Genomic DNA, 16,088 nt, shown 5'->3' with positions numbered 1-16,088 from the left:
TATATATATATATATATCAGAGGTCACACGCCTCTGGAGCAACTAGGGGTTAAGTGTCTTGCTCAGGGACACATCGGTGTCTCACAGTGGATTCGAACCCGGGACTCTCACAAATTTTTTTTTTTTTTTTTTGTGTTTGGCTTAGAATAACTATACATCATTATACTCTTATACCTTTTGTTTTTTTAATATTTTTAATTGTTTTTAGCTTTATTTTTTGTTTTGATTATAAATGTTAAGTTTTGAAACTTTGTTGTATGCATTTGTCATTTTATCTAATTTCTTTATTTTATATATATATATTTTTTTTTTTTTAAGGTTCTTTATAGGTTCTTTACACACAGTAACAGTTCTATTTAGAACCTGAAGAACCCTTTGTACACAGTTTTGTGATCCTATTTCTCCAGATCTCAGGATTCATTTGGATGAATTTTAAAGGCTGTTTAATTACTTTAATTTTCTGTTTGTGTCCGTTTATAGTTAGTGGTGAAGATTTGTTCAGTTCATGGAGGACACACACAAATGAAGGTCTGTGGATGATGCAGTCAACATGGAACTGTATTATATCCTACAACATCTAGACAGACCAGAGATATATGTGAGGATCCTGTTTGTGGACTTCAGTTCGGCTTTCAACACCATCATCCCAGCGCTCCTCCAGGTCAAACTAACCCTGCTCTCGGTTTCTAGATTTAACTATCAATAGATAATAATTCCTTAAATTTATGTAGTGCTTTTTTCTAGGCACTCAAAGTGCTTTACATTGTCAGAGGGTATCTCCTCATCCATCACCAGCTTTCTGACAGATAGGCAACATCTAGTGAGACTGGGGAAATTCATATCAAACAGCCGCACCATCAGCACTGGCGCCCCTCAGGGATGTGTTCTCTTTCCACTGCTGTTCTCCCTCTACATCACTGAAGACTGCACCTCTACTGACCACTCTTTCAAGCTCATGAAGTTTGGAGACGTCACTACAGTCATCAGCCTCATTCAGAACACTGATGAGTCTGCATATAGAAGCAAGGTTTAGAGTTAGTTACACGTAATTGTGCGTAATTTATTGTAAATATAATTTATGTAACAAAAACACTAAACTGTTACCCTTTATGTAACCTAAACTTTAGTCAGTGTTTATTTCATAATCAGCATCACAACCAGTGGCGTCTGTGCTAATGTTAATACTACGTTTGTCTCTTTTCTTACCTTTGGAGTTCTTATCCTGGTGGCACAAGTACTTCTATATGCAGAAAGATATTCTACTTCCCCCATTATGAAATAACTTTTTAGCAGCACTCTAATAAAAATAATGGGAAAAGAGGTGATCCATATGATCAGATGATCGTATAGCATAAAATGGAGTAATATTAAGTATGTGCCACTATTTTATATAGATATTGTAAATGGCTGTATTGCAAAAGCCTGTGTTGATAAATACGGCAAAAATAAGCTCAACACATAACATTTCTGGTTTAGGGGCTTAGTGTGAATGCTGTAACCTGTTAAAATGGGTGGAGAAATAAATACACACTGCTTACATGCACAGTGTAAAAACTGCCATAGCTTTTAAAGAGGGATTTCATTAGGAATAAGAAAAAGGAGTAAAGCTTGTAAAGAGTGTAATACATATGTATACTTTTTTTTTTTTTTTTTTTTTCAAATGGTTAATATTTACAAAATGGCATGTTTAAAAAAGTGGGAATGGCAATTTTGAGGTGATTACTGAGACTTACAATACTGTTCAATCTTACTGTCAGGGTTTTAAAGGAGTTCTGATGAACACTTTACAAACCAACAATGGAAAATGGTACTTTGGAGTGTTCCCTTGATCCAAATCCAAACAGACCCATATAGATTTATGTTAGATTGAATAAAATAAATTGAAACAAATATATCTTAAAAAGTGCCCTCCATGGAAAACAGAATAAACGGCACATGAAAACTGAGGTGCATGAGGATAGGGACCAGTTGTTGTGGAGGGCAAATGGAACCTGATCGATTTGAATGAGGCTGTGTCTGAAACCAAATACAGCTGCTTTGCTTACTCACTGCCCAGTCAGTCAATGACTCAACAAACAGCGTTTCTGTAGCATTTCTTCAGACTGGCTTCCAAGGCACCATAATGTCATGTCAAATTATCAAGAGCGTATCCTCAACGGGACAATTAAACATAATTCATGAACTTAATAAGTCTCTATGAACCTAAACAGTTCATAGAGACAGCTTACAGTAAGTATACATATTACTACTTTAAGATGCTAAAATGCATCTTTTAGAGGTAGACAAGGGTCTTTTGAGGGTACTGGCCCATTGACAAGCTGTTGTACCCCAAAATATAATTTAATTTAAATCTTTCGGACAACACATAACTTTAGCTAGCTTTGCCGAAGACTTATTCAGCAAGATTCACTTTAAACTTTTTCTCTGCCATGACTGTAGTTGACCTATAAGAGAAAACTGATAGTACATACACGCAAGTGTAACATATGATTCAACCCTTAATAGACAGGATGCTGGATTCAAACATGCCTTCGGAACTTCCTACCTCTAAATTCTGTATTAGACTGAAGCTTTTTCAAGCTTCGGAAACAGCCTACGTATGGGGTAACAATACCTTTTAAACAACCAATTTTCTTCCACCATGAAAAAGAAACATCCATACTCAAGAATACCTGCTAGCTGGAGAACTAAACACAATGCATTTTGTTTGTGGAGATATGCTGACATATTGCAGTTATTAACATTTGGCTAGAAATATAAAAATGTACATTATGTGTAAAAAATGTTTTGTCACATTAGGTTAACAACTAATATTTTGGAGAGGACACAGTTCTCAGAGATTAACAAAATATCAACTCAATTTAGTATCTTAAGCACTGTAAAATGTTAAATAAATCAAAGAAAACATGACAAATCAATTTCCCTTGAAGGTTGAGATATTTTAAGAACCACTAGAATAATAGACTCTGAATCTTTATTCCTCCATCTGGAACATGATCTCATCAGAAGAGGAGAGAATGAATAGACCACAAACATTCTCGAAACTCAAATATCACAAGCAGACAAGAGTTTTATGCACTGGCACACACCTAAACCCTTCATAGATGTCCGCTTTATCCTTCATGAAGAATGGGTTCAAAGTGACCAAAATTGCTACTTTGCGAAGCAGCACAGAAAGATGAGCGGGGGTTTAACAAAACAATAAACATGAAGAGAAACAAAAAAAATAATCCATGAACGAGCAACTCATATTTACATTGAATACAGGCATAATTTCTTATCATTATAATGATTATGGCCACAACCCTTGCCACGTACCCCCCATTCCCACAATTCTCCCTTTTTGCCTCCCCAGCTTGCTCGTGTGTACACCTCTCAAGTTGAAAGTCTGTGCAAACGGTTCAGTCTTCGGGTGAGCCGGAGTGGAGCTAAGGTGAACTTATGAAACTGTACATGCCTCCAGTCAGGAGGGAGTCGAGGGCACTTGGGATGGCCCAGGGAGGATAAGATCAGGGTGAGCCCAGGAAGCTGGGTTTAGAGGTTGTCTCCGGGCTGATATTGAGGTTCGGTTGCGGTGAAATAATCCTCTAGGAAGGCCTGCAGGTACTCGAAAGTGGGTCGCTCTTCAGCATCCTTCTTCCAGCACTGAACCATCAGCTCGTGTAGAGAGCTCGGGCAGTCCTGGGGAATCGGCATCCGGTAGCCACGTTCCACTTGTTCCAGTACCTCTCTGTTATTCATCCCTAGCCAAAATGACATGAGAGTTTTAGCATAACATTGCTGTCAGTATGTTTATCTTATTAGAGATTTTAGGAAGACAAAGATATAAAGCAGTTTCTCAAAGCAGGTTCTCAATTCTTGCACTCAAGGTTCACTGTCCAAACTTGATCAAACTCTCTTGCCTGCAACTTTGCAGTTATCCTGAAGACCCTGATTATCTTATTCTGGTGTGTTGGATTAGGGATAGAGCGAAACTATGAACATAAGTGGAGCTTGAGGGCCTGAGCTGAGAACCCTATAATTGCTAACAAAATAAATTTTGGCTAAATAAATATCAAGAACAATGGACTGTTTTCAGTTATCTTTCTTCTCTTGGAAACCCCAAGGTTTCTCACTCACAGTAAACAAAATGCTAAAGTGTGTAATTTCTGGAAAACAAGACAAAATTATTGGTAACTATAGTTTAGGGACCTATTCTCACTATATAAAATGATAAATGCCATTTTTAAATGAGAACTGAACAGTGGTGGACAGTAAGTATCTGTACTTTAGTATTTAGTATTTTAGTGCTGTGTTCAACACCATGGATCATGAAATACTCATAGATTGATTGCAAAACTATACAGGTGTTCAAGGGCAGGCTTTAAGATGGTTTAGATCCTACAAGTCCGATTGCTACCACTTTGTTAGTTTAAACAGGGAGTCATCTCAATTATCACCATAAAGTATGGAGTTCCACAAGGATCTGTCCTAGGTCCTCTGCTATTTCCAATATACATGTTGCACCTTGGTGATATTATTAGAAAATATGGGATTAGTTTCTACTGTTAATGCTGATGATACTCAACTATATCTCAACGAGACCAGATAAAACTTCTAAATTATCTAAGCTCACAGAGTGTATTAAAAATTTAAAAAGATTGGATGACCAATCATTTTCTCATATTAAATTTTGATAAAACAGAGATATTAGTTATTGGACCAAAAAAACAATACACAGAATCTCTTGGATTACGATTTACAACTAGATCGATGCACTATTACTTCCCCTACAGTCAAAAATCTGGGTGTTATATAAGACAGCAACTTGTCTTTTGAAAATCATGTTTCCCATGTTACAAAATCAGCATTCTTCAATCTTAGAAACATTGCTAAGCTAAGAAACGTGTTCCCTATTTCTGATGCAGAAAAGCTAGTTCACGCATTTCTGACCTCTAGACTGGACTATTGTAATGCACTTCTAGGTGGTTTTCCTGCTTCTTCAATAAACAAGCTACAGGTAGTCCAAAATGCAGCGGCTAGAGTCCTTACCAGGTCAAGAAAATATGATCATATTACCCCAATTTTACAGTCTCTGCACTGGCTACCTATTAAGTTCTGTATCAGTTACAAAATATTGTTACTTACCTATAAGGCCCTTAACGGTTTAGCTCCTGCGTGCCTAATTAGTCTTCTACCATGTTACAATCCATCACACTCCCTAAGGTCTCAAAACGCTGGACTTTTGGTAGTTCCTAGGATAGCAAAGTCCACTAAAGAAGGTAGAGCTTTTTTGCATTTGACTCCCAAACTCTGGAATAGCCTTCCTGATAACGTTCGGGGTTCAGACACACTCTCTCTGTTTAAATCTAGATTAATCTCTGAATTAAGGATTCAATTGCAAAGTGGAACGATCCGAGTGTAGCTCACTGATTCAATGATCCAGTCAGATTGAGTCTTCATGTCTAACTCAAAATTAACTAGTAAACAGGACAACCTTGGAGGTACTAATAATGAATTTAAATACTGGTAGTAAATTAAAATCATATTTAGGCCATGACTGTCAGTTATTTGTGACCTACACCTGCTTTAAAAGGGCAAGCTGTGTAAATCCAGTGTATGAAATGTCTACATTTGTGTGTCACCTTCTGTTCAGGGTAGGCTACTTTAGGTTTAAAAACTGTAAATAAAGTAAAAAATAACACAAATTTCCTTGCTGCCATAGCAGTTTCAAATGATATAAAAATAATATGTCTGTGTAGTGTTTAGTAAAATTTAAAAGGAGTACTTTTATTGGAGTAATATTTTTGCCTTGCCTTGATATGTGTACTTCGTCCACCACTGAGACTGGAGACATCTAAACTTTACAAGACCATTTAAAGCTGCGTGTAATTTCCATGCCATTAGCTGCACCAAATAGAACTAATAACATTTTAAATGCAATAAATTAAACTCTTTTCTCAAACACTCCCTCATTAGTTAGTTCTGCCCAACCTTACACCATTGTTTTGCTGAAGTAGCCAGTGTTGCCATGGTGAACTAGTTGGGATGCTCAAATAAACAGAGTTTTATCTGTATGTGCTGATATCTGAATAGTTGTCTTCCAATTGGCCTACATCATCTCTAATTTGCACAGCACAAGATTTTTGTTACAAAGCTGTTTGTATCAAAGATGTATTTTCATAGATACAGTACATTGAAATGTAGTCACTTTTGAAATAAAGTACTAATAAAGAGATCCATTAACTAATGTTGCAAAGTAAATTTTTCATCAATCTGTCAATCAAACCAGGAAATATCAGATCACTGTTTTTGAAGCTTTGGGCAGCAGGGCGATAAGACCTGCTTCTAAATATTAGGGATCTTGGAACAGAACTGCACTCATGAAGCTAGAAGATTAATCACCATCATGAGGGACATGACGACATATCAACAACACTGAGACAGAAACGCCTGCAAACATCTGTGGATGATGCAATACTGTGCTGACACAATGGCATTTCACACTCCCCTAAATTCCAGCCGTGATCAGTGGAATTAGTTTGTAGAATTGTGCAGATCTATAGTTATTCACCATGTATTAGATTTTTACACAGATTTATACTGATGTTTCGGTTACTTGATCTAATTAGCAACACATTGTATTTCCAAAATATCCCAACACAAGTTGCTAAAAAAAACAAAACAAAAAAAAAAACCTGTAGGTGTGGAAAAAGCAGAGTCAGTTTGAAATCAAATGGAAATATAAAATCTGAGTCTAGATACAGTATGCCTCTCAGAAATTGGGTTATGGGACAGCAAAAACTTTCAACTTTAAATGTTCAGACAAGTCTTTTGGTTTAAAGATGAAATATGATGAAAAGGCAGGCCAAACAATGTTGGCTTTTTTAGTTTATTATTATCATTGTTTTTTAAAATCACAATATTAATTTTACAATTCATTTAGTGATCACCCAAAGCAGGCGATTTAAGATTTACCTGGATATGGAACTCTGCCTTTAGTGACCAGCTCCGTAAGCAGGATTCCAAAAGACCAAACATCGGATTTAATGGTGAACTTCCCATATAGAGCTGCTTCAGGAGCCGTCCACTTAATAGGGAATTTTGCCCCTGTGATACAGACATGGGAGAAAGAAAGAGATGTATTAAAATAAAAATGCACTGGAATGTCTCAGCTATCAACAAAATCATGAAATCAAAATATACTTTTTACACTTCTTTCACCTTTAATGGACAGGACAGTAGGATGAGAGACAGGAAATAATCAGAGACAAGACTAGAGCAGGACCGGGAAACAACCTTAAGACGCCTGAAGCACATCTGAGCTATATGTGAGAGCTCCCACAAGCCACTGCTCTGACTTTACATTTATTTTCTTAATACATATATTACATTATTCTCAAACAATCTGTATACACAATCTTCCACCTAGATTTAGCAATTTGCTGCTCTTCTAAAATCACTTTACTTTTCTGCTGATGTAACCAGTGCGGTGTGTTGACCAATAATATCAAAGTTCACTTTTCACCATTCAATCAAATCTCAATCTGTAAAATCAAACAATCTGTAAGATGTAACTCCTTTGATGTATAAAATAAATTAACATGTAAATCAACTGGGAAATTATTTGCTTTCAGAAGTAGAGGTTTTTAGCACAAATTACACAGGCAGTTTGGAGGCAGAAATTCATATTCAAGACATTTTTATGGGATTGTGACAGGTCTTCCTTCCCCTTGCCTGTTTTACCGAAAATAAATTGTGACCTTTCAGGTAACGTTTTCTGAGCAGCTCCCTCTACTCTTTGGCTGCTACTGTATCTCTCTCTGCATCACAGATACAGGATAAGCAGTCTGCCAATGAGAAAAGTCTCTCTATCTGCTAGAGACCAAACGTGGGAGGAAGGTTATTAAAATCACAAAATAAAATGTGGAGCATATATACCTGGACTAGAACACAACACAATTTCCTTGTTTTCTTAAATAAGAGTATGCTTTAGGATTTGCAACCTTTTTCAGTAATTAACATTCACACCAATGTACTACTGGGCAGACATCTAAGGGGCCGTTTACATGACAACGTTTGCAGGCAAAAATGGGAAGCTTTTTATGCGCTTTGCCTGTTCGTTTACACGACAACAGCATTTTGGGAACTGAAAACGCATATTTGTTGAAAATGGTTTTCAAAGTGCAAGTATTTGAAAAAGCCACTGTTATCATTTCTGTGTAAACACCCAATACAGGAATCTTTGAAAATGGTAAAGTCATGCATGTGCGTAGTATGTGTTAGGTATGTAGACATGCACAGTAATTGTCAATTTTAAAGGCAAGCGTGAACAAACATACACAATTGCAAAGTATATGGTACTGTTGTTGCTGCTCAAGAGTTTGCTAATGCTTCTTCAGCGAAGGGTGGATTTACTTCACCATTATTACAACCAACAGCGGAAATGCATTTAATCATCACTTCCCTACAGGTACTGTTTACCAACAAGGTGACGGCGCCAACTACTGGCCTGGCATATGTAATACAGCGTTTTTGGCCGTTTTCGCAGATATTTGTAAACTAAACAAATCATTTTGAAAACGTCTTGTATACGTGAAACTTTTTAAAAACGCAAGTGAAAAACGTTTTCGTTTTTGAATACATGGTTGTGTAAACTTAGCCTAACACTAATCCTAATCTTTTGTATTTAAATTTTGTATTTAAACATGTTGTCAATAGAACACAACCATATTTAGCAGAAGAAAAAAAAAAAGGTTTTGAGGTAAATAAAAACTTTGTGCATCACCATTTAGAATACTGTAAATAACATATTCAGATAAATTCTACTTTTGTATTACACTGAAAAATGTTGAACGACATAACTAAAGAGTCAACTTTTATTTTTAGCATGCCATGCTGTGGGACCAGCATCCCAAACAATACATATATGTTTGTGTCCAGAAAGTGTGTGAAAGAAGAAATGTGCTTGGTGGCAAATGTTTCTTACCTTGTCGGGCAGTGTACTCGTTGTCTTCAATGAGTCTGGCCAGGCCAAAGTCAGCGATCTTACACACCAGGTTATCGCCAACCAGAATGTTAGCAGAGCGCAAATCTCTGTGAATGTAGTTCATCCGCTCGATGTAGGCCATGCCTGCAGCCACCTGCACACACAAATGCTTACACTGAAATGTGCTGAGCAAAGTCAAATCCTAAGGAATAGTGCTGAGGTTACTTTAGGCCAAACAAAGAAATATTACCTTTTGGTTGTTATAGTGCTGATACAGCATGATACCGTAAAGTAATATAACTTCATGCACACAACACGGGCCTGAACGGATTCTTTTCAGATGGAAGCAAACTAAAGCAGGGTTATTTTCATCCTGCTATATTTGTTACATGATTGATCTACAGTGGCCCCAAAAACCATATTAAGTAGTATAGCTATTTTTGCATCATTTAAACACCGTGATGAGTAAGAACATGTTTCTTTCTTAATTAATTTATATCTTTCTTTGAAATAAATGGTGCTAATGCAATTTCAGACATGGATTGTTAAGTGTGGCTGTAATGTCTAAATATTTTCTGGGAACACTGTAGAACAGGTTTAAGTGATGCTGCTCTACCTGGGCCGCCATGTCGACGAGGTTGGGCAGCTTGAGTGCACGTCCCTCCCCATCCTTCAGGAAATCTAGAAGGCTTCCTAAAACATACAACATACAGTACACGTTACCTTCATCGATCCATATAATAAATGGGCTATTTTTCTTTTAAAATTTGGTTACTTCTAAGAGAGGGTGGATTATGATCATGACTAAATTATGTTTTGATGCTACATAACATGTGTAGAGTTCAGGCATTTTCTGCTCCAATTTCCATTAGTTTTTCTTGCAGTATTAGGTTAAATGTGTGCTTCCTCCTTTACAGCTCTTCAAATTAAATTTAGCCCACTATAATGTCTTTATCTTTCTGTCCAATAAAGCAGAGTGTTTTGTGTCCCCAAGTGACAATTTCTAAGTTTAGAAAATCAACCTTCAATCCTGATTTATCTTTAATTGGATTTTTTTTTTTTCAGTCAGGCCTACAAATCCCATCAGTGTTGTTAAAATAGATACATTCTATGTCTGTCCTCTAGTTAACTCATTCTCTTTACTTTTACTATGAAAACGACTGCTGACCTTTCCCCATATACTCAGTGACGATGTAGATGGGCTCCTCTGAAACGACAGCATAGAGCTGCACTAGTTTATCATGGCGTAATTTCTTCATGATCTGCGCTTCCTCCAGGAAGGACTCTGGAGACATGGTTCCTGGCTTGAGGGTCTTCACAGCCACTTTAGTATTGCCATTCCATGTGCCTGACAGAAACCACACAGCAGAGAGTCAGAACAACAGCACAAAGCTCCTAGCTGAACAGCATGCCACAAAATGACTTCCATGCACTCCAAATAAGTTCATGCAAAATTAACATGCAATTAAAGCAGCCATTATCACACAAGTACACTCATGGGGAATTCACTATGAATGAATTGTGCCCATTTACAGAACCGTTTTTTTTTTTTTTTTGTATTCACTTTCTGCATTGTTTTAGTACTCTTAAATGAAGAATTATGCAGATCAACACAAAGTTGTGCCAAATGCAATTTGTTGAATGCGTGCTTGACTCCATGGCTTCTTATGCAATCTATAATATATTATTTTAAATATGTTTAGATATTTTTACTTTGCAACAATTTTTATCAATTTTTTAAACTACATTGTACTTGTGATTTGTAGCTGTTTTTCTTCAAGAGATTTCAACAGACAGAAAAAAAACAACTGTTAAATCCACAGCACTGGAATCTGCTTGCCTTTAATTGACACTGTGATGGTGGACATTCTGATCATTTGAAGTTTGTAATTTATCCTATACCACATTAATAGAGATAACTGGCTCAACCAATGAAATGAGTTTTTGGCTGGACAACCTGGCCAATGGCAGATGGAGATGAGATTTACAAGTACTTTACATATTGAATATTTTGTTTAAAACTGAAATACTTATGATGTTACAAACATCATCTCATGTTTACTAAGGTGATGTCAAGGTGGTACTCAAATGGTTACATCAGATGTGGTACCTGGTTTTTAAAATCTACACAGACACACTGATCTGTGTGCCTCTGTTCATGATTACCAGCAGTGTCCTAAAGGCAATAATTATAAAAGGCAGATTCTATAGGGAAGCTCGTCATGCTCATCTACAGGGAAGTATGGGAAAAGTGAAAGATTAGAACAAAAGCACACTTATCTTGAATAAGATTGCTTGTGATAAATAGATGTGTCGAATAGTAAACAAAAACACTCATGTCTCCACTTGATACTTACTGCTCATATTCTTACCTCCATTTACTGACATGATACAGACATGTAGAAGAATCACTGAAGCTCTCACAATAATTATCAAAACAAATCAGAATGTGTAAAATGTGCGTGCACAAATTATCTCAAGTTTTTCTGTCAGGTAAAGTTTGTTTTTGAAAAATCTAATTTAATAGTTTTATCATTATTATTATTTAATAATACAATTATTTAAATTATTATTAATATTTCTCAGATATTCATCTAATCCTTGTTTGTGGTGTGGGTAAAAATAAATGGTTTGTGATCCATAATGAAGGGGTAAGACTAAAAGACTTGCAAGATCCCTCTAGACTAATTAATTAATAAATGTTTCTTAATGTTTCCTAAATGTCACTTAAGAAATAGTTCAGCTGCATTGCTTGCTCACCCTCCAAACCTGTATGAAATAAGAAGATTTTTGAAGAATCTTCAAACTGCTCTTTTACAGCAGTTCATAGTAACCATGACTGTCAAATTTCAGACAGGATTAAAATAAAAAAGTAAAAACACACACACACAAAAAGACCCGTAAAAGTAATCAAAATGACTTCAAGTTTTCTTACTTTTATTTGGTATGGACCAAGGCATTATTCAGTATAATAATTAGGGGTGGGTGATGTGACAATTTTTTTTACAGACTTACAACATTATCATGTTGCTTTTCAAGACTATTTTGCAAGTGATTCAACAGTTTAAACTAGTATACACTACAACTAATATAAGTGAAATGAAATACATAGTGCTTTAAATGCTTTAAAAGTCTATCTAACGTCTCGGTTATGTATGGTAACCCTCACTCCCTGAACGAGGGAATGGAGACGTCATGCCGGTGGCCAACAAATTGGAATATCGCTTCGATAGACCAATCTACTTTGTGTGTAAACTATACGAGCAAATGCATATTGGCATGCAATGAATACATCCAGGTACAGCTGATCACAGCGTGAGTATAAGAAGGCAGCAGGTGTAATGCATACCAGATATTCACCGCTAAGAGGTGGTACAGCAGCCTCGGCGATGGGACATGACGTCTCTGTTCCCTCCTTCAGGAAACGAGGGTTACTATACATAACCAACACGTTCCCTTTCAGTCAATCACTCTCGACGTCACGTCGGTGACCAACGAACTGGGATTCCCTACCAAAGCGCCACAGATGCTGCTCCATCCAGTGCCCTGTGAAGCCACCTGCACTCCTTTTTGGTGTAGGCAGTGCTCACAAAAAGAAGTTCCACTCACCATTGTCAAAGCACTACCCACTCAGTGAGACTGGATAACACTGGGAAAACATACCCGTTCCACTTGGAACGGGGATGCGGCGGAGGCTCCATCCTTCCTGAAGGAGGTCTCAGGAGCAAATACACATTTGAACATTCGTTAGGTGCATATGGAAAATTGGAGGTGATTGAAACCCTCTTGGAAAATGGCAGGAGTCTGCTGGGAATGCTATACCGTGGACTTTACATAAATAGATTCCACTTAGGTCTCTCATATGGAACCCAGGCTTCCACCAGTTCTCAAAGATTCAGCATTTGAAGGCCTGGCACCGGTCGCTCCCCCACGTCTGGCTGCCGAAGGGACGGAGGACCTTGACAGGGTCAATAGTACAGACACTCTGGAGTCGTTTTAGCAAGCCGATACTAACCGGGGCCTCTCAGTGCCACTACCCATTTGAGGTGAGAACACAGGAGGATACCGGCTCTACACGAAGGCTATAGGAACCTAGTGTTGGGCCCGCAGCTCTACAGATATCTGTCAGCAAGGCACCATGAGCCAGCGCCCAGGAGGATGTAACACTTCTAGTTGAGTGAGCTTGCAACATGAACAGGCAGGGAACACCCTGTGCCTGATAATTATTTAAAAATAAATAAATACATAAATAAAAATAAATTATTATTAAATAGATAAATGAATGAATAAATACATCAAAAGCATTTTTTTGTTGAAGTGTTTTAATAAAGGTGCAATTGAGATGGTTGAGGGATGTCAGAAGATTGTCATAAGAATGATGGGAGCAACCAATATTTTGTATCAAACAGGATTAGATGAAAATGTTTCTTAATTAATTTAAAAATCTTAATTTAAAACCTAAGTTTGTGTGGAGGTCAAGGAATGTGGGAGAGGAGGCAACTGTCTTACCACACCAAACATCAGCAAAACACCCGGCCCCCAGCTTCCTTTCCAGCGTCAGAGACTCACGGTCGATTTCCCAGGAATCATGGCTAAGTCCCACCGTATCAGGGATGTAGACCATGCACACACCCGTTAATTGAAAGCACAAACCATCTGCACTCTCTATAAAGGGGGAGGAGTAGAGGGGTTAACTAGTAGGATGACTGGGGAACATGCCATGAGAGACAAGGAGGGTGGTCCTGTTGTCCTGAGAGGGTCGGTCACTTCATGATGTCTGAATATTCCAGAAATGGATGTACACATTGGCCCAGTTTACATCCACTGTAAGAGTGTGTTTTATAAAAGTCGTCAGAGGGTCGACTTGGCAACCATAATGCCACAAATGCTTTTGTTAGAGCTTAACATATTGAACCTGATATATTTTTAAAAAAAAAATAAGCTTAAATATCCAGATGTTTGTAGTAACTCCGCCTCTCACCTTGACCTTACTCCATCTCTCTCTCTGGGGTGCGCTTCCCAAAAGCAACTATGGTTGCAGGTTCCATCACTTCCATTGAACTGTATTAGTACTTGCGACCATAGTTGGCTAACGATGCTTTTGGGAAACGTACTCCAGGTTGGTTGTTGCTAAGCACTGTGTGATGGGACATACCCATCCAAACCTCCCCAAACTGGCCGTTGCCCAAGCGCTTTACGAGTTGGAGTGACTCCCGTGGAATCTCCCACACATCTTTGGTTTTGACAGACAGGTCAGTGAGCCTTGGCATCCCTTTGTGGCAAGGGACTACCAAACGACAGCAAAGCCCCGCTGCCCGCTCTGAGCGTGTGCACACAGACACATACAGATATACAAAGTCAGAGATAGAGAGAGAAAAGACAAGCATCAGAAGCACTGAAAGAAGCAGTACAGAGTTTCAGCATGACACCTGCGAATGGTAATCCATGATGCAATTATTTTTTTTTCAGTGGACTGCATTTGTTTGTGAAATACTGAGTGTCACTGCAAGGAATCTTTTAAAACAACAATAACAACTATGACCTCATAACTGATTGAAAAACAGTGATGGTTACCAATCAAATAATTTTAATTTCTTGGTTATGTTCGCCCCTTACCAATTGGCCATAATGTAGGAGATGCCATGTTTTGACATTTAACAAAGGGTTAATGTGTGGCATTTTACAACAACACTACAGCAATGTTTACTCCAGACTGTAAAGCTGAGATAACAAAAAACTTGGCACCAACAGATGCATCATTTCAGGAATCAGTCATTGAGTGCCATCTACTCTGAGCTTGAGGAATCCAAGCATGAATCAGGCCTCATCAGCCATCAACATCATGAGCCCTCTCACACATGGGAATAAAAGTGTGATGATGATATCGAATTCATTGGCTCTCTAGATTGAGGTGTTTTCACACTAGAGATTTTGGTACAGGCTCCAGTCAGGGTTGGGCCTGAACTCTGCAGGAAAGTAGATCTACAGGAACAGGGGCACCCTTGCTTTAAATCAAAGTGCTTAAAAAAAAAAAAAAAAAAATTGACATCAGACTGGAGTTGAGCACAGGATAGAGCACCACTGATATAAAGTCAATTTTAAAATGATTTCTGGGATATGTCTCTTGTAGAATGCAGTATATCACATCTTGAGCTTGCTTGCCATATTTGATGTTCTCCATGTATGTGTGATGTTCAATGTTTATATGTGAATAATAGCCTAAATTAAATCTGTTCATCAAATGCTGCATTTACTTTACATAGGTCAAGTAATCCAATTCTGATGATTTTTCCCATGTGGGATAGATCGGATATAACCCACAAAGAACATGGAAAAAGCACATTGATTCCGATATTCTCAGATCAGTTTCAGGTCTCATTCATAAGTGGAAATAAATCTTATATGAATCAGATATGTGCATTTTTGTCTGCCATATAAGCGGACAGATTGGATATTTCCCTGTCAGTGCATATGTCATAGAAAAAGTAACTCAGGTGGATGCTTTTCTGGGCAGTTTTGACAAGTCTGAGGTTTTCCCACAGAATTTGGCTAATTTTGGACTGCTACCGCAAGTTGTTTTTTAGTCCATGGGTTAACGCAATCTCTTTCCTTGCTATTTCAACATTGGGGGCATGCACCAAAGGGGAAAACCTCATAAAAGTGCAATTGGCCTAGTTTTATTATTTTATTTTTTTTCCTTCTTCATTTGGGCTCAATCATTTTTAAATAGCAGAAGACTTGGATTAAATTCATTCAATTGGATTATGGATTCCAGTTTCTTCAGTTAATGTGTCAGTGAAAGAATCAGTGTTTTTGAACGAAAACTTTAAAGTGCCCCTATTATGCCATTTTTACAGTTCCTAATATTGTTTTGGGAGTCTCCTACGATAGGACTACATACATGCAAGGTCAAAAACTGCTTTTTTTTCTCAAAATATGCATTTAATATCACCTCATTTTCCAGCGATCCTCAAACCATTCGTTCGAAGCAGTTCAAAGATTCAGTCTCTCTAAACCCCTCTTTTCTGTGTGCCTGCTCTTCTCTGATTGGTCAGATGGTCTAGTCTGTTGTGATTGGTCTACTGCATACATCGTGTCTGTAACGATATGCCTATTTCTA

At 37.6% G+C, this 16,088-nt stretch overlaps 1 protein-coding gene and 1 long non-coding RNA gene across 6 annotated transcripts in view; one reads left to right on the top strand and one right to left on the bottom strand.

Annotated features, from left to right (window-relative positions):
• Positions 1–2,960: 2,960 nt before the first annotated feature.
• Positions 2,961–16,088, bottom strand: part of LOC132092754 (tyrosine-protein kinase fynb) — a 93,055-nt gene continuing 79,927 nt past the window's right edge. For 2 of the 5 annotated variants that reach the window (XM_059499136.1, XM_059499137.1), the window contains 7 exons: positions 14,124–14,288; positions 13,478–13,633; positions 10,137–10,316; positions 9,585–9,661; positions 8,969–9,122; positions 6,958–7,089; positions 2,961–3,743 (listed from right to left, as the gene is read on the bottom strand). In XM_059499136.1, coding sequence (XP_059355119.1) covers positions 3,535–3,743; positions 6,958–7,089; positions 8,969–9,122; positions 9,585–9,661; positions 10,137–10,316; positions 13,478–13,633; positions 14,124–14,288 — 1,073 coding nt within the window. In that variant the 3' untranslated portion in view covers positions 2,961–3,534. The remainder of the gene's footprint in view (positions 3,744–6,957; positions 7,090–8,968; positions 9,123–9,584; positions 9,662–10,136; positions 10,317–13,477; positions 13,634–14,123; positions 14,289–16,088) is intronic. The other 3 variants (XM_059499138.1, XM_059499139.1, XM_059499140.1) reach the window with 3 other exon arrangements.
• LOC132092755 (uncharacterized) lies at positions 11,397–11,863 on the top strand. The gene is made up of 2 exons (XR_009422253.1): positions 11,397–11,494; positions 11,701–11,863. It is a non-coding gene; the product is annotated as an uncharacterized LOC132092755 (long non-coding RNA).

The sequence above is a fragment of the Carassius carassius genome, chromosome 18 (genome assembly GCF_963082965.1).
Source record: "Carassius carassius chromosome 18, fCarCar2.1, whole genome shotgun sequence".
NCBI lineage: Eukaryota > Metazoa > Chordata > Actinopteri > Cypriniformes > Cyprinidae > Carassius > Carassius carassius.
This window is presented reverse-complemented; position numbering and strand designations above follow the sequence as displayed.